General features: G+C 46.9%; 1 protein-coding gene across 1 annotated transcript in view; it reads left to right on the top strand.

Moving 5' to 3' along the window:
* Positions 1 to 17,199: 17,199 nt before the first annotated feature.
* Positions 17,200 to 26,458, top strand: part of BACE2 (beta-secretase 2) — a 107,487-nt gene continuing 98,228 nt past the window's right edge. The window contains exon 1 of the mRNA XM_030806172.1: positions 17,200 to 17,968. Coding sequence (XP_030662032.1) covers positions 17,657 to 17,968 — 312 coding nt within the window. The 5' untranslated portion in view covers positions 17,200 to 17,656. The remainder of the gene's footprint in view (positions 17,969 to 26,458) is intronic.

Consider the following 26,458-nt stretch of genomic DNA (forward strand, 5'->3'; position numbering starts at 1 on the left):
TATCAGTTACCTTCCCCCACCACTGCCAGTTAGTCTCTGGCTAGTGATGTAACCCTTATGTACCCCAGATTCCTCATCTGTTAAAATCAGGTTGCTGGGAGGGTTAAATGACTTAGTAAAGGTAAAGCATTGGCATTTGTATACAGTAAGTGCTCAATAAATGTTAGCCAGCAACAATAAATGTTGCTCTCTCCGGGTAAGTTATCTGCTTTGCCTGAGATGCTTGGTCCTGGGGTTCCAGAGTCAGTAACCCTCACTGATAGAAGACAGACATGAAAGTGGGCCTAAGAACATGCAAAGGACATAAAAAGGAAGAAAAGAGAGAGAAAGGGAGAGAGGGAAGGAGTGAGAGAAAGAGAGGGAGAGAGAAGGGAGAGAGAGAGAGATTGAGATTGAAGGCCAGTGAGGTCATGTGCAGAAAAGATAGCCAAGATCACCAAACCACGGATGGCCCCACATACATGCAATTTCCATTTTCCCTTCTGTTTTCCTTCCCAGCAGAATCTGCAAGCATATGGAAGTCAAGACCTAAGCCCAGCATCTTCCTGTGTTCTCTCTGGCTGGACGGACAGTTGAAGATCATTTAACCTGAATGTCCACATTGAGATCTGCTCATACTAACAGCACTTTCAGAATTGTATATATTAACAGCCCAATTTTTTATAGATATGGTAGCACAAAATATTAAATATGGAAAGTAGGTGTATTAGTCTGTTCTCATGCTGCTATAAGGACATACCCGAGACTGGGTAATTATAAAGGAAGGAAGTTTAATTGACTCACAGTTATGCAGGACTAGGGAGGCCTCAGGAAACTTAGAAGGGGAAGCTAACACTTCCTTCTTCACATGGCGGCAGCAAGGAGAAGAATGGATGCTCAGAGAAGGGGGAAGTCCCTGATAAAACCATCAGATCTCATGAGAACTCACTCAAGAGAGTGAGAACAGGATGGGAGAAACTGCCCTCATGATTGAGTTTTCTCTACCCGGTCCTTCCCAGGACACGTGGGGATTATGGGAACTATAATTCAAGATGAGATCTGGGTAGGGACACAGCCAAACCTTATCAGTAGGCAGGCATAGGAAGAAATAAGTGGACTTAAAAGAATTATGCCTTAAAAAAACAAAATACCCTGTAAACCAACTGGGTTTACATGAACAAATAAAAGAGGAGTTACACAAAATCCTATGTATTTAGTGACAAAAGACAATGAAAAAATTGTGTTTTCAGTCTTCTGTCCCAAATCAGAAGTTTTAGTGCCTGTTCATCTGAAAATGACTTTTTAAAACTCATGAAGTTATTTTTCTTTTTATTTTTTCTTTTGAGACAGAGTCTTGCTCTTTCACCCAGGCCAGAGTGCAGTGGTGCCATCTCTGCTCACTGCAAGCTCCGCCTCCCGGGTTCATGCCATTCTCCTGCCTCAGCCTCCCAAGTAGCTGGGACTACAGGCGCCCGCCACTGTGCCCAGCTAATTTTTTTTTTTTTTTTGTATTTTTAGTAGAGATGGGGTTTCATCATGTTAGCCAGGATGGTCTCGATCTCCTGACCTCGTGATCCACCTGCCTCGGCCTCCCAAAGTGGAGTTATTTTTAATGGGAGCCTTATTTATTAAAGATTCTTGTTGCTATCTGCAGATCCCAAACAAGATTCTTCGGTGTCCTCAGCTTGTTCTTCTCCCTGTCCTTGGTAGACTTTTCTCTTTGTCTGTACTTGAAGTGCCTCCTGCCAAGTAGAAAATGAAGAGTCAGTCCCTGTGCTGGGCTCAGGGCCCTGCCGTTTTAGTGGCTTCATGGATGGCTTGGCACAACTAGGGAGCAATGGTGTCTCCCACCCCTGAGATGGACCCTGTTGGACTCAGAGTGGCCAGCAGGGTCTGGGTTGACCCCAGTAGTACATTAAGCTCAGCCCAGAGTGGCAGGAACTGCAGCAGCCAGGAGAATGTGCAAAGGTCACCCAGACTGTAGGACAAGCTAGGAATCCAGTAAAGAAGAGGGCCCTGGCAGTTCCTTTGGAAGCCCTGTGACGCCTTCTTTCATTCATGCCTTCATTCATTCAACAAATATGTGTTGAGCACTTGTGACATGCCACCTTCTGTTTTGGGCATTCAGGATACATCAGTAAACAGAATAGGCAAAGATTGATTGCTGCCTTCATGGAGCTTATGTGCTGGGGAGAGAGGTATGCAGGGAGACAGGGCACAGTGAGATGGTGAACGTCCACAGCAAACACAATGAGCCATCCATTTGTGCGGTTTGTTATAAAATGATTAGAGCTGTGGAAGGATGGAAGAAGGGAAAGAGGAAGAGAGGGAGGGAGGAAGGGAGGGAGGGACAAATGGAGAGAAGGAAGGAAAGAAAGACAGAGGGAGGGAAGAAACGAAAGAGAAAGAAAGAAAGAGAGAGAGAGAAAGAAAAGAAAAGAAGAAAGAAAGAAAAAGAAAGAAAGAAAGAAAGAAAGAAAGAAAGAAAGAAAGAAAGAGAAAAGGAAAGGAAAGAAAGAAAAGAGGGAGGGGGAAAGGAAGAGAAGAAGGAAGGGAAAGAAAGGAAAGGAAAAAAGAAAGGAAGGCAGGCAAACAGGCAGGTAGAAAGAAGGAAGAAAAAAAGGAAAGGGGAAAATCAAAACCATAGGGGACAGTAAGAGTCAGGGAGTGCCTGGGCCAGGGCAGGGAGGAAGGGGCCTGGCTGTGACTGGAAATGGGAAGTGCCCCCTGGGCAAGGACTTGAGGAATTGTAGGAGTGTTCGTCCTGGCGCCATCTAGCAGGTAGCCTTCCAGGTAGAAGTAAGGGGCTGCAAGGAGGCCTTACAGGTAGAGCCCACCTGATCATTCCCCAGAGGGACAATGAGGCTGGAGGCCTGAGGGGCTGGAGCAGAACAGGTTGCAGCGGGAGAGCAAGGGGGCTTATGGACCACAGAGGGCCTCAAGGACCACTGTAAGATGCAGTCCCATGGGAACCATGGCAGGCTTTTAAACAGAAGACCGACACTCTGTGCCATATTTTAACAACATCACTGGGGCCGCTGGGCAGAGAACAGACCATGGGGACAAGGGTGGAGGCCAGAGACCTGCTGGAGGCTGTGGCAGGTGAGGGAGGACGGGAGCTGGGGCCAGGTGGCTGTGGAGAGGTGAGAAGCGGTTGGTCAGTTTCTGGTAAAGGCTGAAGGTAGATGGAGCATGACTGCTGATGGCTGCATGTGTGGTGTGAGAAAAAGAAGAGTCAAGGGTGTCTCCAAACTGTGGTCTGAACAACAAGAGGGACAGATGGAACCTGTAGCTGAGGTGAGGAGGATGGCAGGTTGGGAAGAGATGGGATGACAGAGGAGAAATTCCATGTGGATGCTGTAGAATCTGAGATGGATGTGAGGAAGGCCCAGTGGACTATCAAAGAGGCAGAGGGTGGGCATTCAGGAGAGGTCTGAGCTGGAACTAAAACAGATGAGATATTTTGAGTCAAGATTGAAATGTGGGTGAGATTCCCCAGAGATCAACAATGGACGGGGGCGCAGGAGAGAACCAGGGACTGCACCGTGGCATCTCCAGCACTAAGAAGTGGAGGAAAAGAGGAGGAACCCACAAAAGAACCTGAGAAGGAAGGACTCAGAGGGAAGAGAAAAACCAAGAAAAAGACATTGCAGAAATCAAGAGAATGGAGTTGGAGTGGTCAGCACTGCATCAAATATTGCCAAGGGTTCAGGTCAGATGGGGACTGGGGTTTAAATATGATTCCAAGTTTTATTCCAGAACTAATATAAAATATTCCATTCTGGAGTTTGCAGCCAAAGTTTTTTTTTTTTTGAGACAGTCTTGCTCTGTCGCCCAGGCTGGAGTGCAGTGGGGCGATCTTGGCTCACTATAACCTCCGCCTCCTGGGTTCAAGTGATTCTCCTGCCTCAGCCTCCCGAGTAGCTGGGACTATAGGCGCGTGCCACCATGCACAGCTAATTTTTGTATTTTTAGTAGAGACAGAATTTCACCATATTGGCCAGGATGGTCTCGATATCTTGACCTCGTGATCCTCCACCTCGGCCTCTCAAAGTGCTGGGATTATAGGCCTGAGTCACCGTGCCCAGCCCAAAGTCCTTCCTTGGGTTATGGAAGCTTATTCCCAGTTTGGTTTCCATCAAGTTTAATATCCAATGAGGTGGCAGCTGAAACTTGAGGATATGACGTGTTTACCTTTGAGCTTTGCGTACAAAATACCGCAGCTGAAGGTCCCTCACAGAGAGTTTGGAAAATAAAAACACTGTGACCATCAAATTCCCAAGCAGAAGGAAAGACAAATTCATGAGCAAATCACCACATTCATAAACAGAAAGCCACCAGCCTTCAAGAAGAGGTAAGGCAGGGCTGTTCCCATTTCATGGGACGTTGTTACTGTTCTACTGTTCATCTCTATAAAGTATAGATACATGAAAGTATTTTTTTCAAACGTGAATTAAAGTTCTTTTCTTAAATGAAAATAATCTAAAAATAGCAATAAAGCATAAAAGAAACGTGTTGCCCTCAAATTCTTCCTGACGTTATACCGTGGATCTGATTCTCCAGGGCTGGAATCCAGCGTTTCCACCCAGGAGGGGCAAGTTCCTTCACTTCCCTGGGTGTCGATGTCTCACTCGTAGGTTGGGGATAGCACCCACAATCCACAGTTCCTTAAGAATTTTTTGAGATTGAGTGATTTGAGACTGGTAAACAGTAATGAGGATAACAGTGATTACCTGGCTTTAAACAAATTTCCCAAGGAGATAAGTTTCTGCCAAGGTTCTTTCCTTTGTCGGAAAGCTCCAAAGGCTGAACGGTGGACGTCCCAGCTCCCAGATCCCCATCCTGATAAAACCCTGGTGTGCCCACCCAGACTCTCCCAAGTGACTCCAAAGAGAATGTTACCCAGAGGATAGCAACTGGCTCCCAGATCTGTAGGAGACCTTTTGACCTTTTCTCATCATCATGCAAGGGACTGAGGCTCTTTGCAGGATATGGATGGCTCAAGGGAACTAATAGGAACAGTGTCGGCGTGTGGTTCCAATCCCATGTCTGCAGTTTAAAAACAAATGGCTGCAACTGCATTGTGTACACAGGCCTACACCCTCCTCTCTGCTCGGGGGAGAATAATAAAGGTGTGACTTTCTTTGTTAAGTGCTTTCTTCCCTACCCTGGAATCAGCCTCCACCCACCTGAAAGGGAGGGAAGAGGAGGAGCCCCAACCTTCCAGAAGAAAAAGCAAACAAATTCCACCCTCCAAACCCAACCCAACCCAACGCTGGGAAGCCAGGTTCCATTTGTGTGGCTTAGCACAGAGGGACACCACCCCAGCCTCCCGTTCAAGTTTATGTAAAAAGAGTTTAAAAATATGTCTGAACCTATATTATCCCATCACCATCAGGAATAGTAATTAGTATTAATTAAAATAATACCTAGTGACTAGGGCTTAAAACCTGCCAGCTTTTTGTGAGGTGATTTACATGTATTCCCACTTAATTTCACAAATATTTGATGAACTGGGCCCTATCTCCCATTTAACAGAGGAGGAAGCCAAGGTGTGAAGAGTGGGTATGGTGTGCTGGGGAGCACATGGCTGGCGGATCCTGAGTGACAATGTAATCCTTGGGGTGACCTCCCTTCCCCATCCCTGTTAAGCTCTCTCCCACTCCCCACCCCCCACCTCCGCTCTCATCACATGCCAGCCCCACCCACACCCCTGGCCAGACGCTTTTTCTCTTTTCCTTCCCTTTTCCCCCTCATTCTTACCCTACTCCTCCAACTCAAAGAGTTAGTTGACGGCTGGGCGTGGTGGCTCACACCTGTAATCCCAGCACTTTGGGAAGTCAAGGCGGGTGGATTGCCTGAGCTCTGGAGTTCGAGACCAGCCTGGACAACATGGTGAAACCCCGTCTCTACTGAAATACAAAAAATTAGCCCGGCTTGGTGCCGTGCACCTGTAATCCCAGCTACCGAGGAGGCTGAGGCAGGAGAACTGCTTGAACCTGGGAGGCGGAGGTTGCAGTGAGCCAAGATTGTGCCACTGCACCCTAGCCTGAGCAACAGAGTGAGACCCCATCTCCAAAAATAAAATAAAATAAAATAAAATACTTGAAATAATCTGAAATGTTTTTTCTCAGTTGTTTTGTGGTTCTGTCTTTTTAGATCACATCTCTATTTCAAGATTCCTTTCTTAATAATTGCATTAAGCTTTTCGTCATATTACCAACAATTATTTAGATTCAATTTTGTGCTGCAGTCATGTGCTGCATAATGGCGTTTTGGTCAACACAATCCCCCTGCATATACCACTATGGTTTCATAAGTTTATACTGATGCTAAAAAATTATATCACCTAGTGATAGTGTAGCCATTATAATGTCATAGCTCAATGTATTACTCATGTGTTTGTGGTGATGCTGGTGTAAACAAAGCTACTGTGATGCCAGTCATATAAAGGTATAGCACACACAGGGCCGGGCGCAGTGGCTCACGCCTGTAATCCCAGCACTCTGGGAGGCCTAGGTGGGCAGATCACCTGAGGTCAGGAGTTCGAGACCAGCCTGGACAACACGGTGAAACCCTGTCTCTAAAAAAAAAAAAAAAAAAAAAAATTGGCTGAGTGTGGTGGTGGGCACCTGCAATTCCAGCTACTCAGGAGGCTGAGGCAGGAGAATCGCTTGAACCCGGGAGGCAGAGTTTGCACTGAGCCAAGATCATGCCACTGCACTCCAGCCTGGGTGACAAAGTGAAACTCCATCTTAAAAAAGAAAAAAATAAAATTAAAGTATAGCACGTACAATTATATACAGCACGTAATACTTGGTAATAATAATAAACAACTATTTTACTGGTTTATCAATTTGCTGTACTTCTAATCATTATTTTAGAGTATACTCCTTCCAATTATAAAAAAAGTTAACTGTAAACAGCCTCATGCAGGTCCTCCAGGAGGTATCCAGAAGCAGGTTCATGTTATCACAGGAGACATTATCGGCCCTGAAGACCTTCCAGTGGGACAAGATGTGTAGGCAGAAGACCGTGACACTGAGAATCCTGACCCCACGTAGGCCTAGGCTAATGTGTGTCTGTGTCTTGGTTTTTAGTGCAACAGTTTACAAAGTAAATAAACAAAATAAAAAATTTTTTAAATGGAAAAAAGTTTATAGAATTAGGATGTAAAGAAAATATTTCTGTACAGCTGTATAATGTGTTTGTATTTTAAGTTACGATTATAAAAGTCAAAAAGTTAATAGTAAAGTGTATAAAGTACAAGTTATAGTCAGCTAAAATTAATTTATTATTGAAGGAAGAAAAAAAATTTTTTTTTGAAGGAAGAAAAATTTTTAAATAAATTTAGTGTAACCTAAGTGTGTAGTGCTTATAATGTCTACAGCAGTGGACGGTAAAGTCCCTGGCCTTCACATTCACACGCCACTTACTCACCCAGAGCAACATCCAGTCCTGCAAGCTCCATCCATAGTAAGTGCCCTACATAAGTGTCCCATTTTTTATCTTCTATACTGTATTTTTACTGTAGCTTTTCTATGTTTAGATATGTTTCGATACACAAGTATTTACCATTATTTTGCAATTGTCTGCAGTATTCAGTACAATCACATGTTTTACAGATTTGTAGCACAGAAGCAACAGTCCATACCTTATGGCCTAGGTGTGTAGTAGGCCATGACATCTAGGCATGTGTGAGTATATTGCATGTTGTTCACACAATGATGAAATCTCCTGATGACATATTTCTTAGAGTGTATTCCATTATTAAGCAATGCCTGACTGTACTTTTTTTCTGGTCATGTTATCCACAATTGTTCAGATTCATTTGTTTCACTTATACGATTCTTTCTCAGATACTTCACCTTCTTTTTCTTGAATTCCTCCTTCTGATTCATTTTGTCCATTGGGTTGATGTATTTTGTGAGTAAAAATACAGTGATGGCACATGGAAGGTAAACCATACCTTTTCTGCTTCCTCCCACAAGACAGATAGTTGGGCTGGATATAGAATTCTGGAGTGTGTCACTTTCCCTGGGATCTGTTGCTCTAGTGTTTGCTACTATCCAGTCTTCTAGAGAGTCTCATACCAGCCGGCCACACATTTAAACAATTTCTCTTTATCTTTTGAATTCTTAAGCGTCTTTTAAAATAACTCCCCAAGCATTTGGCAAGCATTGTTGATCTGATGTCTTCAGCTCAAGGAAAACTTCTTGTTCCTTTGATCTTTGTTTTACCTCCACCATTTCTGTTCTCTTTTCTTGGACTCCTGTGACATGGAAGGAAAAGTCTCCTGATGTCTTTTTGTTCCTTTCATCATTTCCATCTCTTTGCTTTTTTGTTCAGAGGCTGTGATAATGCCTTAAATTACACTAAACCAATACTTCACGACATCAGATTTTAGCTTAGTCCCTTCTGCCATTTACTGCGTCCACTCAGCTTTTCTTTTACTCTCAAAAATTATGCTTTTATCTCCAGTGATTATTTTTTTAGCTCCTATTGCTCTTTTATTTTTTTTAAGTAAAAGCTCTTATTTCCTTGATAGAATAGCTTCTAAAATTTACCTGAGAGGGGGAAATAGTAGAATGACTTGTTAGGTTCTCCAGGGCCCTTCCTCAACTGCGGATCCCATGTCTGGGGTCTTTTTACCATCTACCCACATTGATATGTGCCAGCTAAGGTGGATGAATTTGGGCAGCTAGTGTGGGCTCTCTCTGTCAGTAGTTTAGTAGGAGTCTTTGGGAGACAGTGAAGGGAATGGAATTGTGGGCAAGGGTAGCAGGCACACTCCCCTTTGGGTGTGGTGCAGAGGTAGGATGGAGGCAGGCGCGATAAAGGCTGAGCTCCAATGCGCCAGGTGGCAGCTGGCACTTGAGCCAGCTAAGTGGCTGTGGAAGGTCAATCTGCAGGCCAAGGCTGGATAGTCACCTTCTGTGGGGGAACCTGTGGTGGAATTATTGAGGTTCTCTAATTAATTCTCCCACAACTGTCCTAGGTTTACCTTTCCTGACCCCCAACCCCACTTCTGGCCTCTGCACTGGTGAGATCTTAGGGCTTTCTCTGAGAGGGCGCTGGGAAGTCCAGAGAAGCACATGCAAAGCTGAGCATGAAAGCATTTCACGGCTGCCGGAGGCCCTCTTCTCCCACATTTTACATCACAGCATCAGCATCGTAAGGTGAACTGCAGCACTGCCCTCTTCTCTTGGGGTTCCTGTTGTCGGCTAAGGGCCCTGCCAGGCCAGATGCCCTGAAGCACTTGATCTCATTAAATTGATCTAATTTAAACAGGACCAGCCAGGGGTTCCGAAACTCTGCTGAGCACAAGAATCTCCTGGGGAGGGTGTGAACATGCAGATGCCCAGCTGTGCCCTGCAATCCAACTTGCATTTTCTCTTGCCCTTTCTTCCTTATTTTCCCCCTTCCCTCCCTCCTTCACTGTTTTACTTTTTTCCTCTGATCAACACATAAATCTGCCCAAAAGACAATCTCCAAATGGTCCCTGTGAAAACAGACACTTTTGCAGGCTCGAGCTTCCATTGGTCTTCCTCCAGATGTTTACCAGGGAAGGGGAGAGATGAAGACTTTCAGAAAATGACCAAATAAATAGAATACATTCATGAAACATTTGTGTTGCCAAAGGAGTCAGTCTGCTGTGGCCAGCAACCCACTTCAGATTTCACCACTCCAGGATTCCTCATTCCTGCTTGCATTGGCATTAATACCAATTAATCACGATGATCTGAAAGCCCCTGCGAATTCCAGAAGGATGCTGCATGTTCTAAAGATAATTCCATTCCCTCACCTAGGCTTCACCACTGCACAATTCATCCACGTTACCCAAAACCACTGTTACCCCCCAAAAGTACAGGGGGGATACTTTAATATATACATAAATATATATTACATATTTTTATATATATATAATTAAACACTCAAAGAACTACATACCTAAAAAGGTGAAATTTGCTTTATGTAAACCGTGTCTCAATAAACATAATATAAAAGAAAGAAAAGGGGCTGGGCGCGGTGGCTTACGCCTGTAATCCCAGCACTTTGGGAGGCCAAGGCAGGCAGACCAGGAGGTCAGGAGATCGAGACCATCCTGGCTAACACGGTGAAACCCCATCTCTACTAAAAATACAAAAAAATTAGCCAGGCGTGGTGGCGGGCACCTGTAGTCCCAGCTACTCAGGAGGCTGAGGCAGGAGAATGGCGTGAATCCAGGAGCGGAGCTTGCAGTGAGCCGAGATCGCGCCACTGCACTCCAGCCTGGGAGACACAGCGAGACTCCTTCTCAAAAAAAAAAAATAAATAAATAAATAAAGAGAGAAAAGAAATAGACAGTGTTCTTGGTGCGCTGGGAAAGGTGACAGTGCAGTTACAGAGTGGGAAACAGAGGGCGTTCAGACCAAGCCCAAGAAATAAGGAGGGCAGGCTGTTGACATAGGCACCCCAAAAGTCACAGATACACATAGCCAAGGGGGTCACAGGCTTAAAACCCTAGATGACACTTTCAGGAAAGGAAAACCAGTGTCTGCTGAGCGACTGCTATGTTCCAAGTGTTGCCCAGTTTCACCAGCTTTAATGATACTAAGACACATGCCTCGACCAAAAGAACCATCCTTTCATGTACTACTGAAAGCATGCTACCATTAAACCATGATACTTTATTATTATTATTTAGGATTTCTGTTTTGCATGTATGAAGAATGCTGGGCCCTATTTAGACGTTCTTATATAAACATTATATATAGGTGAAATCAATTGTTAAATAATTCCTAACATTTTCCACACTCAGGCTAACTCTTCTGAATCACATTTGGACTTGGAGTCATCAATATCCATGATTTTCCATGCACTATCATCTTCTTTGCCGTTAAGATGTCAGGTGGCAGAGAATTTTGTAAGAGTAGCGCATGAGTTTCCTACACACTGCAGTCACAAATTATCACAACCTTTGTGGCTTAAAACAAAGCAAACCTTGTCTTCCACTTCTCCGGGTCAGAGGTCGGCCACAGGCTTCACTGGGCTGTCAAGGGGTCACAGGATTGTTTTGCTTTCTGGAGTCCGCTTCCTTGCTGTTGCCAGTCTCTCGAGCAGCCTGTGTCCCCTGGCTCATAGCCTCTACCACTGCTACAAAGCCAGCAATGTTGCATCTCTCTGACCCACCATTCTTCCACAGTCATGGCACCCTCTGAGCACAGCTGGAAAGGTTCTCCGATTTTAAGGATGCACTTGATTAGCTTGGGCTAGCATCTGGATTAACCAAAATAACCTCCCCATCTCAAAGATCTTCCTTGAATCACATCTTCACAGTTCTTTTTGCCACGTAAGGTAACTTATTTCTTGGTTCTGGGGATTAGGGCAAAGACACCCTTGGGGGACACTGTCCTCCTCACTACAAGCAGTTTCCCACGGTCTCCAGAACACCCCCAGCCCCTGACACCTTCCTGAAAATGTTTACACTGGGGCTCTCTTGACATCGTCAGAAGCTGTCAACAGGAAGGTGTTAGAAACCTTCTCCAATGACCCTTAGTCATTTGGTAACTAAAATGTCAGGAGAGATGGTTTCCCATCATGACACCAGGAATTGCAACAACATGCCTACCCTCACCACCCCATGGCTGTGGCATGGAGAACATAAGACGCTACAGTGGCGTCTGCGTCCTGGCTTTGGAATGGTTAAACTAGGAACGAACAGAACTGAGAGACTGTAGACTATGATTTCATCCTCAGGAAGCCCACTGCAGTGAGTCAACGAAGCCATACTGACACACAACTTCAGGAGGGGCCATTCATGTTGAGTCTATGAGAATACGCCCTTGGAGGTGGCCGGTAGACATGGAAATAAGGACACCAGAGCTCAGGGGACAGAAAATTGCCCGGAACATGCCAATGGTCTAAGCAGAATCAGAAGTTGACCCCAGGTCTTGAGCCTCAGAGCCTCTGAGCCCTCCACGGGGTATCTCCACGCTCATTCAAACAGGAGGGCTGATGATAAACAGACATTTGGAAACCTCTATGATTTTAGCCACCCACCTCTCCAGGCAGAACCTTGCCTAGCTGGGACCTTGCTGATGTAATATCATAGTAATTGGCCTTATTTATCCAACTGATATGCTCCCGAAAGCATGCACGGCTTTCGGTAAATGGGACTCTATTTTAAATACGTGAGGAAAGATTGTTCTTTAAAGGAAGTCCGAGGTGAATCCCTACTTCCCTCTGTTCCCAAATGTGCCTAATTAGTCATTTGAAGAAGGCAACATGGGTTAGGTAAAAAAATATTTAGGCTTCTGCAGCTGACTGGGTTCAAATCCGGGTTCGTCATTTCCTCACTGTGATTTTAGACGAGTCAGCAACTCTGTGCGTCCGCGACCTCCTCTGTGATGCAGGTGCATGGTGCCTACCTGGGAGTGTTGGAGGAGAAGAGTTCCAGGACATGGTGGGAGCTCAGCCTTCCTGTCCCTCAATTTCCTTTAATAAGGAAAATTATCATCCCTACCATCCCTGCCTCCCACTGCTTGAGGAGCAAAATGAGGCAGGATTTGTGATATTGCTCTGAAAATTGAACAGCACCAGCGCCATGCAAACAGGAGAGATTATGATGCAGATGGCTGTGTGTTGAGTGCTCCCATCACATGAGAGTCCTATGATGCTTCTTCCCTGTGCTGCGAGGGCTTCATCTCCTAAGCACTAAATGCTAAATTCCCCCTCCCACGCCCATCGCCACTGTCCTCACGGATCCTCGCAGCAGCTTCCCAATTGGTCTCCCTGTCTCCAGCCTCACCACCCCCAACTCTCCTCCACCTAGAAGCTAGAGTGGTGTTCCCAAAAAGGAAACATATTTACAGTCAGTCTGTCTCCTGCCAAATTGTAATTTCTGATGGAAGGGGCTTTCTGGGTGTTATTCGCCCATGTGAGCCCGCCTCTAGCGTGGAGCTTGGCACAGGGAGGGTTCAGCATATGTCTGTTAAGTGCCTGGTTATGGATGCAGCCTGTAGGGTTCTACTGGCCTATTGCACTTTCTGTGTCCTGCCAGAATGCAGGTGGCATTCTGCAGCCCTCTCCAGCTGGGACAGTCCATGAGCTCCAGAAAGTTCACATCAAAGGGTGGCCCGGGCTCCATGATAAAGTGTATAGGCTCTGAAATCAGACCCAGGGTTCTGAATACCATTCCCACCTCTCACCAATCAACTAGCAGTTCTGTGCCTCAGTTTCTCATCTGTAAAATGAGAATGATAATAATGCCTGCTAATAGGGTCATTATTTGTATTAAATAGCTGAGAATATTGCCTGAAATCCCTGCCAACCCACATTATTTTGAAACAAGTCTCATTTCATCCATAAATATGGCAGCATGTGTCTCCGCTAGATAAGAGCCCTCACACACACAATACCACTATCACACCTAAAATATTAACAATAATTCCATAATATCATCCAACCAGTGTTCAAATTTCTCTCATTGTTTCATAAACAACTTTGTCATTTTGTTCAAATCAGGACTGAACAAGGTCTATCTATTCTAAGAGACTGATAGGGTACTGGGATTCTTTTGATCTATAGCAGGGGTTGGCAGACTTTCACTGAAAAGGGTTAGATAGCAAGTATTTTAGTCTTTGTGGGCCATTCTGTCTTTGCTGCTATGACTTAAACGAATGGGTATGGCTGTGTTTCAATAAAACTTTATTTATAAAAACAGGCAGTTGGCCAGATTTGGCCCCAAGAAGGCAGATTGCTAACCTGTGATGTACAGGCTTTTTCAGATTCAGGGTTTTTTTGTTTTGTTTTGTTTGGCGATAACATGTCATAGATCGGTAGCACTGTGGATTTCCATCAGAAGGCTTAGTATGTCAGGGTGTTTCTCTTTCCCTCTCTCTCTAATATTATCAGCCATGTACATTCGGTGTCCAGATTCATTAACTCATTAAGGGAAGTAAAACGGCAACATTCTAATTCTATTGTCCCTTCATCTGTTAGCCGCAATACTTTTACAAAGAGAAACTCACCTTTATCTACTATTTGCTTATACTGAGGTATAGTTTGTACAGGAAAGTCAAGATAATAAATGCTTGATCCCTTTCCTTTCTTTGCCAGCTTTTAAAAATAATGAGTTGGGCTTCTTAGCATTCTTCAAAGATAATCAATGAACTTTTAAAAAGAACATTATGAGCAAATAGATTTCAACACAATTGAAGTGTTTTGAGGCATTGCAGTTACTGCCTTTAATGATGTTTAAATCGTCTCCGTTTTGCCCCAGCTTATGACAAGACCTCAGGAATCTTTGATAACATCCTTGCTTTCTGGTGTGATGAGATATTCTAGGGTTATCTTATTCAGTTTATAAAATCAGCCTTCTCCAAAAAGCCCTGGTTCTCTCTGGAGGGAAGTGACATTTAGTAACCCTAATATGATACTAAGGATACTCATTGTTTCCAGAACTTTTCAGCAGATATACCAAAGGATCATTTTTTTTAAAGGTCTCAGAAATACAGAATTCAAAATACTGAAATTTCTGAATCAATTCAAGACCACAGCTGGGGCCTCTATGGGTAAGGTAAGTATGTGGGAGGTAAGATCCCCCATGATCAAAGCTGTTTGCGTCCCTCGGCCCAGCCTGATCAAACTTCTGGATGTCATCGAAGAGACCTGCCTAACCTAAAGATCATTGTTCTTTAAAAGAAAAACAAGTTCATTAATCACGTGAGGAGCCTTGGGGCCAGGATATAAAGTTAATGACAAGGGACTCCCTTCTATTAAAAGGACTGTGCAAACAGGCATGCCTGGAGGAAGCTAAGGACCGCGATAAAGGAAAACAAACGCCTTATGATTCATCTAACATAGGCTCGGTTACAATTGCAGGTGTAAAAGGAACTGGGAGCTGGCAGTGAGAGACAACAAACATCAGTGGAACATGGAACGGTGACTCTTTCTGGCTGAGCGCCACACGTTCCTACCAGGAATCTTCTATTAGTCATTTGGGCTGGAGGGTGAGATCCTTCCTCACTCTCCACCATATTTGTTCTTTCCAAGGAGAGAGGGCCCATCTAATCGCAGGGCTTTTGTTTTCCTGAGTGGACTCAGGAAGGCTGTGGCTGAAAACGAAGGTGCTGGGAGGCTGCAAGGAGAAGGGAAGGAGGTGGAGGCTCTGGTGGAGTGAGGAAGAGCAGGGCAGTATTCCATGTCCTCTGATGTTAGGGGTGAGGTCAGGAAGCTGGGTCTCACCTTCTCCTTTCTCTGCCCTGCATCGGTCACCATGGTTTAAAAATCAATGCTATTCCATCAGAGGGCTGCCACTTATCATTTCAGTTCCAACACCTGCAAAGTCAAATTATCGTCTCCCAAATCTACCCAGCACCATAGGCTTGAATAGGGATCATGTGCTCTAAGACCATTCATGAAAACAGAGACAACCGAGGAGACAGTCACCCAATGCTGTCCCTTCAGCTTGCATTATTTTCTGACAAGACAGCTCTGCCATCCATGGAAGCCTGTGTGCTCCTCCGTCCCTGGATCTTTACGCATCCTTTTCCCCACAAACCCAAACCATCCCTCTTAAAATGAAAAGCTTACGAATACTCACCCTAGACTGAGTCACGAGTTTCTAGTACAAACTTTAATTAGACTTGATTTTTTAAAAATTTCCCTTATGGCTTTTATTTATTAGAGAGAGCAAATGTCTTTAGTATTAAACTTATATGTCACAACGCATCTTTATCAATGGCCCTAATACATTTCGTGTGCTTTTCAGAAAGATTATGTTCTTCCCAGAGCTGTCTGAATGTCTTTTTGAACCCCTCAAGACTGGACACCAAGGAGTATAAATAATCATTAAAAAACATCACACTCCCTCTACAACCTTAAATCTGAAATGTGAATATATGAATAGAAGGGCTCTGGAATAACTATGCAGATTTATGGAGAATATCAATTTAAGTTATATCACGGGATCCAGCTATGCCTTTCTTCATGGAGCTGGGGATTTGTTAAAGTCGAGGTACAGTTTGGGGGAAGTGTGATTTATGGTTAAAGTCATCTGAAAATCAATACAGTTGAAGATCTCTGACACAAGGGTCCCTTGCAGAGCTAGACGTGATTCGAAAATTGGGAACACAGGAATAAAAATCAAATCTTGAGTAGAAGTAGCTGAAAATTGCAGTGATTCGGGGAAGCTTGGCTTCTAACTCCCCACTGTTTGAAGATGGGCTTGTTTGTTTTTTAAAACAGCCAACATAATTCAGCTGGAGGAGGTAGAAAGAATTTTCTATTCCTTGTTTCTGTAGAAATCAATGGACTTTAGCTTGTATAATTGTCCCCCCTGCCTTTAGTATCTAAAATAAAATAACCCTCGTTGCTTGCATTACTCAACACATTTCTGCGTCTTGGTGTCTATGGCTAAACGAGTATTAATTAGATAGTCCGCGGAGAGCTGGCTGGGGATAGAAGGGGAGGTGGGGGAGAAGGGCAGGGATCGCAGCAGGGTGGACTCGCGGCCCTGATTTGGGATCCTGACAGCAACTTATTAGGTGGCCTGAGGGCCCGGTGCCAGGGGAGAGAGAGCGTTCCAGTAACATCTGACCTGTATTAGGGACAGGGGCGCGGCGGAGGGGGCGAAGGGGGCGGGGGTGGAGGGAAGGTGGCTGGGGGGAAGCCCAGGTTCGCAGCTAGCTCCGGGCAAGAGAGAGAGTAAGGGGGGGCAATGAGGCTGGGGCCAGGCTCCAGCAGCGCCACGCCCCCCACCTCCCCCGATTTTTAGGGAAAATTCTCCAAAGCTCTCGCACCCTCCTCTGCCTCCTTCCACCCTCCACCCTCCCAGCCTCCACTGAGACCTCTTTAAAACCACCCAGGGGCCGCCGGGTGATGAGGCGGGGAAATGGACAGGACTGGGGGCGGGGGTTCGGGGGCAGCGCACGGGAAACGTCTCGAAAGCAGCCAGACCCGGCGACTGAAATGAGGCGGAGGAGCTTGGCGACGGGAGGCGCAGGCTCGGAAAGGCGCGCGAGGCTCCAGGCTCCTTCCCGATCCACCACTCTCCTGGCTGCCCTCCGAGTCACCCCCGGCAGTCCCCGCCGCTGCAGGGCGAATAGACGCCCGCGGACCCCCACGCGCGCGGGGCCGGGGCCCTAGTTCAGGCCCTCGCTTCCCCTTTAAGGGTTCTCGAAACTTTCCCCCCGGTATCAGATGAGCCTCGTCACATCCGTTGGCCGTGGCCGCTGGGGCGCTTTCCGAGGAAATTCGGGACTCGAGTTTCCCGGGGAAGAGGCGCGGCCTGAGCCCGGCGAGGGTGGGCAGGGCAGGCGCAGGTGGACCCCGGCGGCCCCCGAGCCCCGCTGTGACCTTGGCCGCGGGGGAGGGGCTGGGCCGCTGCGGGGCAGTCGCGGCCGCCAGAGGGGGCAGCGGAGAAGAACTTGCCCAACTTGGCGGCGCGGGCTGGGGCGGCTCTGCGCCTCCGCGCCCGCCTCCCTGGCCTCCGCCTTCTCCCCTCCCGAGAGCCTCCTCCCCTCCCGCGAGCCTCCTCCCCTGGGCCCTCCTCCCGTCCTCCCCGCCGCCGCCGGTCCCGGTGCGCGCCCATCCCTGCCCGCAGCCCCGCGCGCCGGCCGAGTCGCTGAGCCGCGGCTGCCGGACGGGACGGGACCGGCTGGGCTGGGCGCGCCCCCCAGGCCCCGCCGTGGGCATGGGCGCACTGGCCCGGGCGCTGCTGCTGCCTCTGCTGGCCCAGTGGCTCCTGCGCGCCGCCCCGGAGCTGGCCCCCGCGCCGTTCACGCTGCCCCTCCGGGTGGCCGCGGCCACGAACCGCGTGGTTGCGCCCACCACGGAAGCCGGGACCCCTGCCGAGCGCCACGCCGACGGCTTGGCGCTCGCCCTGGAGCCTGCCCTGGCGTCCGCCGCGGGCGCCGCCAACTTCTTGGCCATGGTAGACAACCTCCAGGGGGACTCTGGCCGCGGCTACTACCTGGAGATGCTGATCGGGACCCCCCCGCAGAAGGTAGGGACCCCCGGTTGCTGCCGCGGGCTTTTCGGGCTCGTTGGAGGGAGGGGGCTGTCCAGAGACGCCTCCACGCGGCTTAGCGTCGCCCCCAAAGCGGCAGCTGTCCCCGCACAGAAGAGCGGGGAACGCAGAGGGGCTCGGGTGGGCCGGGGAGCGGGGGCGCTCGCTGTTGAGTCGCGGAGGACGGCAGCCCCCGCCCGGGGCGCACGGAGGGGTGTGCGCGAGTGTTTCAGAACTTGTGAGCTCCCCCTCCGCGGGGCTGGGCGGGAGAGGAGACCTGGAACTTGCCGCCTCCAATAACGTGATTTCCTTCTTGCGGGCGACACCTACTTCCAGCGGGAGACGGAGCGGTGGGCCTTGGGCGACGGGCTATTATGGGGAAAAGCACCTCGTGTTCTTACTCTCCCTCCCCCCCCGCCCCCCCACCATGCTGTCTCATTGCTAAAGAGGCTCGTGGCCGGCTTCCAAAGGCGCAGTACCCTTTAAAAAGGATTTATGCATGAGCTCAGCTAAAAGCAACCCGGTTAAGAAGTGGCTCGCTTGCTGCTCTGAGGAAGGAGCAGCGTCTCCCCTGCGCCCGCTTTGCTTTCTCCGAGTTGGTTTGTCAGCTGTGTCCTCGCTCATCCGGCGGCCCTGCCCCTCTGCACGGAGCGATGCATCTACACGCGGGTGTGCAGAGAGTGTGAAATGCAGTCCAGCTACCAGGAAAAAAATAGGGGCTGAGTGAGGTGTCCGGGGACCAAGTGGTATCCCGATTACAACACAAAAATAAAATCAAACAGCTTTCCTTTTCTCTTACTCTGATGTTCATTTACTAACACTTTTTGTAGCAAGAAACAAATGTTCCCAAGCACAGTAATCTGAAAAAAAAAAAAAAAATCCCAATTGATCTGCTTCCCCTCCTACTTTCAAACTATCTAATCCAAGTGGGATTTGAAGTCCTTTGCTCAATTGAATGCAGTATTTGAAGATACTTTATTTTTATTTTTAACATTGTCATTTGGGTTTTGATTCAGCTATGATTCCCCCATAAATAGAACATACTCATGACTTTTGTATAATTCTCATTAAATTATTCAAGACTTTAAGAGGAAAGACATGCCATGCTAATTCTTTTAAAAAAGGAAACTGCCGAATAACTTCTGTAGTTGTTTAATTAGTTTAGGGGAAAAAAAACCTTCAAAAGCGTATATTCAAACTTTGATTCTAGTTGCCTTTCATCTAAGTCATGGGAAGCCACGTGAGTGATCTTTGCCATCTCCGGGAGTGGATGGTTAGAGGGAGGGCATAGGAATCTCCTTCAGCTGAGGGAGCTTAACTTGGCTGTAAGATGTGGTCTTGGCGCAGCCAACACGTGGGAACATGCGCCTGGTGCTGAGAACCTTGTAAATATGACAAGATATTGAGGAAGAACCTCTTCTGTGACTTACAGAGAATCTTTTGGAACAGGCCTTGAATGAATCCCCATTTGACATGTGTGATTTGATGCGAGGGAATTCTCTCTACTAAAAGTAAATTTGGGTGGTCTGAGGGCTATGATGAAAGAAGCCCTGAAACCCTCCCTCTAGAGCAAAGGGGAAAGGAAGAAGCCTGAAGAAGGACTAAGAAATACTTAACTTGGGCAATCAAAAAAAAAAATGCTTTTATAAATAATAACTTGCCTGTTAATTAATTCAATGACCTTTACTTTAAAATGATGAGGTTTAATTAATTTAATTAACAGAAATGTATTGAGTACCTAGGCTCCTGTCTTTACCATCGCCAAGGCAGTAGTTGGTGCAAGATTACTTCCTCAACCATTAGCATGTTTCCAGGGAGGGCTGCTTCTACAGAGACAGATTTAATTTTTACATGTGATGGGGAACGAAATATCCTGTACCTCCTTCCTGGCTTGGTTTAGCGATAAGCTGCTTTATAGCAAAATCTTTCCCAATGCCCACTGTAAAGTCAGGCTTTACTGACTACTGCATTAGGATTCACTACCTGCCTGTGTTGCCCTGAAATGTCTCTGACCACCAGCAGGGTGTCAGCAGCTGGCTAGAGGGGGCAGCAGTGAGGTGACTTCTGAACCTGGAGTGAGCTTTCCTGCTCTATTAATGGCCAGGAGTCATGCATTTATTCTCTGCTGATTCTCTGAAGCCTAAAATAAAAATTGCTTAGGTGGAGAGAAAAATGGAATTGTAAATTCAAGCGATAAATAACCAAGAATTTTTCAAGAATTAAGTAATCGTCATAGACAATGTCTGAAAGCTCAGTACATGACAAGCACTGCGCTCTGTGCTTTTTTAGGTGTGCTTTCCCAGGAATCCCTACCCACCACCCGCCACCCCTCGGGGGTCTTATATGCATTTGGGGGTGGGAAAACTGAAGCTCGGAGAGACTGAATGACTTTCCAGGGCAACAGGGCAAGAAAGAGGGAGGGCCAAAAATGGAAGTCAGGGAGCTGAACTTCAGAAGCCAAGTTCTGAACCACCAGGCAGATAACGACTTCCTTCCCTTCATGCCTCCTCATCTGTTTGGTTTGGGCCTCAAACTACCCTTTCTAGCCAGAGAACCCTGAATTTATACCCCAAGGTGTTAGAAACTTAATGTATGACTGCAACTGGACCCTCCGGAACTCCCTGCTCTTCTCCCATCCCCTCCTTCCTTCAGCACTGCTGAATGAGCAACAGAATGAAGGGCAGGATCCAGGTGTGCATGGGAGAGGCCTTGAGAGGAGAGGTTCAACGGGAACCAGAGCCCTCCAGCTCCCCTTCTTTTATGGGAACGTCAACTGTTGGAAGTGTGCTTGTTCCCCGAAGGCTTTAATCAGGAACTAGAGGTCCATTGTTTGCCCAGTGACTCTGTGAGGAGTCACAGGCATGTGCCCAGAAGCCCGCGTGAGAGCTGCAAGGCCTGTGTGCTGGCGGGCAGGGCCACGTTGGCATGGAGATGACTGCCAGGTTTGTGGCTGATCCCATTATGTGGGTTCTTTCGAACCGTAGAACTTTTGAACAGTTCTTTCAACCAGCATCTGCTTGAACCGTGCAATTTGGTCTTAATAATAATAACACTCTTCTAAAGTAATTATAATTACAGCAATTTCCATTATTAAAAAAGAGACTTTCATGTTAACACAATAACTCCAGCTGAAGACAGGAAAAGGTGTACAGCCATATACCTTGTAGTAGCTTCAGAAAAAGCCTTTGGGAATTTTTTTCTGAAAGATTTTCTGTCATCTCCACTAAGATAGGTGAAGCAGACAGCAAAACTATTCTCATACCTGAACACTTGAATGTAAAGGGCCACCTAATTATTTTGGCGAATCCTATTTTAATCATGGTGCATTCACTTGATTATCAGCCTCTTAGTACACAATTATTTGGAAGACTTGTATTGAAAATATGGATCGAGCATATGCAATAAGAGTTTGTGTTCTTCAGAAGAAGCCATCCAGGCTCCCCAAATGAAGCTGACTGTAGGTGAGGCTGAAAACAAGAAGGCAATCCCAGCAAGGAGAAATCTGAGGGAGCCACCTGAAATGGTAAACTATTAAAGACAATGAGAAAAAACAATTACTGAGGTTGAAAGAACAAGAAAGTCAAAGCCAGTTTGCCATCAGCTCCTTCGAGTGAGAAGTGGCAGCTCCTGGGCTTCAGAGAAAGAATTCATCAAAGACTGTATTACAGAGGACTGGGAAAAGTGAGCCAAGAAATCAGCTTGAAACAACAAAGAGGGACAGGAGTCTGAGAAATAGTTTATAAGATCAAGAGCTGACCTTGATTTCTTGCTGATGGAGTGTTGGACACTCAAAGGGCATGTGAAGCGCTTTGTGTGGCTCACCTCATTGTATCCTTGCAACGTCCTGGAAAATGTGCACAATAATGTGACTTAATTTTCACACGGGGTAACCGAGGCTTGGAGAGGCAGAGTAGTTTGTCCAGGGCCACACTAGTGAAGGCAAAGCAGGGCGGAGCTGTCAATCTGGGTCTGCCCAGCTCAGTCTTTGCACTTCACTGCGGTTGCTCCTTAGGTGCAGTGTTTTAGTTACAGTAACTTTTTGAGAAGAACCATCTTCATGCTTCTGGAGATGATGTGGTTTGACAGGAAGCATCCTGGCGTGATTACAGGTCCTGAACACTGTAGTGTCACACCTGTGACCATGAGCAAGTGTGTAACCTCCCTCGTCTTCCCTTTCCTCAGCTGTGGATAATCTTCTAATTTCTGCATTAATGTCCTGGTCTCAAAACAATAGAAACTTGTTCTCACAATTCTGCAGGCCAGAGTTCAAAAAGCAAGGTGTCAGCAGAAACACTATGCCTCCGGAGGCTCTGGGAGAGGGTCCTTCCTTCCCTCTTCTTAGTGTCTGATGGCTGCTGGCATTTCTTGGCCCTTGGCCGCCATCACTCCAATCTCTCACATCCGTGTAAGTTTCTGTGGTCAAATTCCTCTCTTCTTATAAGGAGACCAGTCATTAGATTAGGGCCTGCCCTCCTCTAACCTGACCTCGTCTTGATCACATCTGCATAGACCCACTTTCTGAATAAGGTTAAGTTCACAGGTACCGGAGTTATGTCTTCAGCATATCTTTTGGGGAACATGAGTTAATCCACAAAAAGTTCATTCTAAGTTTTTCATTCTATGGATTTTTTTTCTTTGACTCTACCTCACTTTTTAATTGTTAATAATTTCAATTTGGGATTCAAGTGTAATTTTTATCACAGGCAATAAACAAATGATGATTTTAGTGCTGTATTAATATGAAGCCTGTGGCAAGACAGTGCCCTGGGGCTTAGGGTGGGAGAAGGAAGAGAGGAGGGTTTCTGCTTCCCTTTTGTACTTCCGTATTGTTTTTCCTGCTGGAAAGTAACTGCTTAAAAATTTAAAATGTCAGTCCAGGCGCGGTGGCTCATGCCTGTAATCCCAGCACTTTGGGAGGCTGAGGCGGGCGGATCACCTGAGGTCAGGAGTTTGACCTGACCCAGCCTGGTCAACATGGTGAAACCCCGTCTCTACTAAAAATGTGAAAATTAGCCAGGCATGGTGGCTTATGCCTGTAGTCCCAGCTACTCGGGAGGCTGAGGCAGGAGAATTGCTTGAACCCAGGAGGCAAAAGTTGCAGTGAGCCGAGATCATGTCACTGCACTCCAGCCTGGGCGACAGAACAAGACTCCGTCTCGAAAAAAAGAATTTAAAATGTCCCATGTCATGTTGCACTCATTCTAGAATTGCTGAAATTAATGTATAATATGAGAGAAATCCAATGTGTGCAAGATTAGATCAATGATATTTAAATACCTATGAGTAATAAACACTTATGTTGGGATGGATGTAGAAAGCTTCAGTATTTCATGTTTTAAACACGTTATAAGGCAACCCCCTTATCAATCAGGATATATTTAATATGAAACAGGTGCTTCCCCCCATACTTCCCGCCATACTCATCCCTGATCTCCTTGTGTGATCTCCTTGTTGTAGGTAGGTTGGCTTCACCTCCTCTTGCCTGCCCATTTTTCCTTTTTCCTCCTGGAATGATCCCAAAAGGATAAGGCTAGCTGTTGTGATGAGTGGCTTTTTTTTTTTTTTTTTTAAGACAGTCTCGCTCTGTTGCCAGGCTGGAGTACAGTGGCCCGATCTTGGCTCACCGCAACCTCCGCCTCCCGGGTTCAAGCGATTCTCCTGCCTCAGCCTTCTGAGTAGCTGGGACTACAGGTGTGTGCCACCACGCCCAGCTAATTTTTGTGCTTTTAGTAGAGACGGGGTTTCACCATGTTGGCCAGAATGGTCTCGATCTCTTGACCTAGTAATCTGCCCACCTCGGCCTCCCAAAGTGCTGGGATTACAGGCGTGAGTCACCATGCTCGGCCAAGTGGCTATTCTTTTGTGGTGGTGGTACCTAGCTGCATTGCTCCCAGGGGTGGACGGGGAGGAATTTAAAGGTGGTGTTTTTCTCCTTCTCCCTGGTATCTGACAGCATGCCTTGGGATTTATGTAACATCTCATTCATAGACCAGAGCAGGTCAAGCCTTTGGCCTCTGAATTCAGGGTCTACCTGTGCTGGAGAAGAGGTGGGGGGTTAGTGGGCACTGACTCTTGCCCCACCCCCACACTGGGTACAGCAGGAGCAGGGTGGTGGTCCTGCTTGCCGGTGAGTGAGGCCCCTCTCCAGGTGACCTGAGGCTCCTATGACTGACTGTGGGCCTCTGCCTGTCCTTGAGTCCCTTGCTGTGTGTCATGGATCCCTCCTCTGGGTCACCCTGTTTGCCCGGCCTTGGTGAGACACTGGGGCTCATTGTATGTTGAGGTAACACATACTACCTGGATGATAGGGCATACCTGTGAGGCAGGTGGGCAGCCTGGCACCCCTTCTATAATTTCCCTGGGTATAAGCATGTTTCTGGTGGAACCTGAGGAAGAGAGTGTCACCTCTTCTGGGTGACTTTCCTGGCCTGGCTCCCCTTCATCCTCTCTTGGCCTAGATGTACTATTTTGATATTTGACTATTGCTACTCAATACAAAAAAAATGGTCACTTTTTTGCTCTTAGAATTCTCTAAGAGTACTCTGGGAGTGCTGACATTAACCACATAAAGGAAATGCAGTGAGTGGGTTTGTTTTGTGCCAATGCTCGCTGTCCAGCCCAGGCTCCGGGTGGGATGTTTTCAGATTTTTGTTGTATGGCGATCATATACCTGCACCTAGAAATATACAACCTCAGTGCTGCCACTGCAGGAAGACAACGAGACTGTCTGGAGAGTAACGTGGCGATGCCCTGGGCAGCACCATCATTCCAGGGAAGCATAAAGGGAAGTGGGAATGCACACTCCATCCGTTTCACGCTAGGCTGAAAGTGGCAGGGGGAGAACTTACACCTGGCTTGCTAAGGGCAGCCTCGTGTTCCCACTTCAGAGCCCCAGCTCCTCCAAAGCCAGTGCTTGGGAAATGGCCTTGTTGGCAGCAGGCAGGACACTGGTGCAGTGTGCCAGCTGTGCAAACCCCCACCAGCAGCCAAAGAAAACAATTTCTAAAGCAGCCCCCAGGATTTCATGCCATGGGGGTGGCGAGGGGTAGGAGGAGGTGGAAAGCATTGAATCAGAAAGTTTTCCGGGTACCAGCAATGCCAGGGTTAATATGGTCTGGCTTGCTTTTCAGGTGAGCACCTGTAGCTGGCAGGAGAGTGGCTTCTTTCCTGGGGCATGAATTCCAGAAGCCTTGGAGGGCTTGAAGCCTTGGTGGGCATGAATTCCAGAAGCCTTGGAGAGGCATCCAGAGCCCCTCCCACTACATCGTGCTGCCTCCTGGGGAAATTCCTAAGCTTTTTTTGAATCAGAAAAGCCACTGACAAGCAGACAGAATTGTGTGGCTTGTGCAGTGATTGGAGAGCTAGGTGCTTTGGGTACTAGTCCCAGATCTGCTACTTGCCGAATGTTGGGTATTGGAGAGAAGTCATTTGACTTGTCTGAGCCTCTGTTTCCTCATCTGTAAATCAGGGAATTTGAACAAGTGACCTCAGATTCCTTCTAGAAGCTCTTAACAGTCAATGACATCATCTATTTCATTTGAGAGAATCTCCATAGCTCTAATTTTTTGCCCCCAGACCAATCTGCTTCAGCTTTGTGTGGGTGCCACACCTGGGGTTCTATTAAAATGCAGAATCGGATTCAGTGACCGGGAGCAGAGCTGACGGTGGCTGCTGCCAGCTCACCGGTCACACTTGGAGTCGTTGCTTCTTTCCCTAAACCAGCTGCCGATGGTTCCTGGAAAGACCAGGAATGCCTTGCAGAAGGGCCTAGAAATACAGATTCCCACATGCAGTCCAGACTTATTGGGTGAGACTGTCTGCACTAGGACCTGAGAATCTGCATTTTATTATGTCCTTTGAGTCCCCTTTAAGCAGCCACGCTGGCCCCAGCCGTTGGACTCTATTTGGAGGCCACTGCAGAGGCCAGATTCTCCTCTGCTCAGCGGTTTCCTGTGCAGAAAGGCTGTGTTCTTTTGTCTTCCTGAATACTGTTGCTAGGTTCAGTGTTTCCTTCTCTTTGCCCATCTAGAAAATCTCCACCTCAAGCAGATCGTGTTCCAAAAACTCCTTGTGTTGGGCAAGTGGAAAACACGCCGTTTTTTCTAGGGATCTCATTCTGAGGTGGTGCTGCTCAAAATCTTGGTGCTGAACGTGTGTTTTTGAGATTTCCAGTCTATCACGGGGCCACAAGGTGTAAATATCAAGAAAAATGAATTACTAGAAAGACAAAGTGAAAAAGACATACAAAATACAAGTGTAATTCTTTTTATTCTTAGTTTGGACAGATACTCCATTCTTCTACACTGGTCCCACAGTTTCTGAAGCTTCCTGTAATGATCAGTGGTTACCTTGTTGCCCAAGTAACTGCAAATCCCTGCTCTACAAAGTGCGCTTGCTCCAAGGCAGTGCACACTAGAAGCTGTTACAAATGGTTCCAGTAACAAATTTGTTTGGCGGCCTTTTCCCTTGAATGAGACAGTGGTTATT

Source organism: Nomascus leucogenys, chromosome 25 (assembly GCF_006542625.1).
Source record: "Nomascus leucogenys isolate Asia chromosome 25, Asia_NLE_v1, whole genome shotgun sequence".
Classification (NCBI taxonomy): domain Eukaryota; kingdom Metazoa; phylum Chordata; class Mammalia; order Primates; family Hylobatidae; genus Nomascus; species Nomascus leucogenys.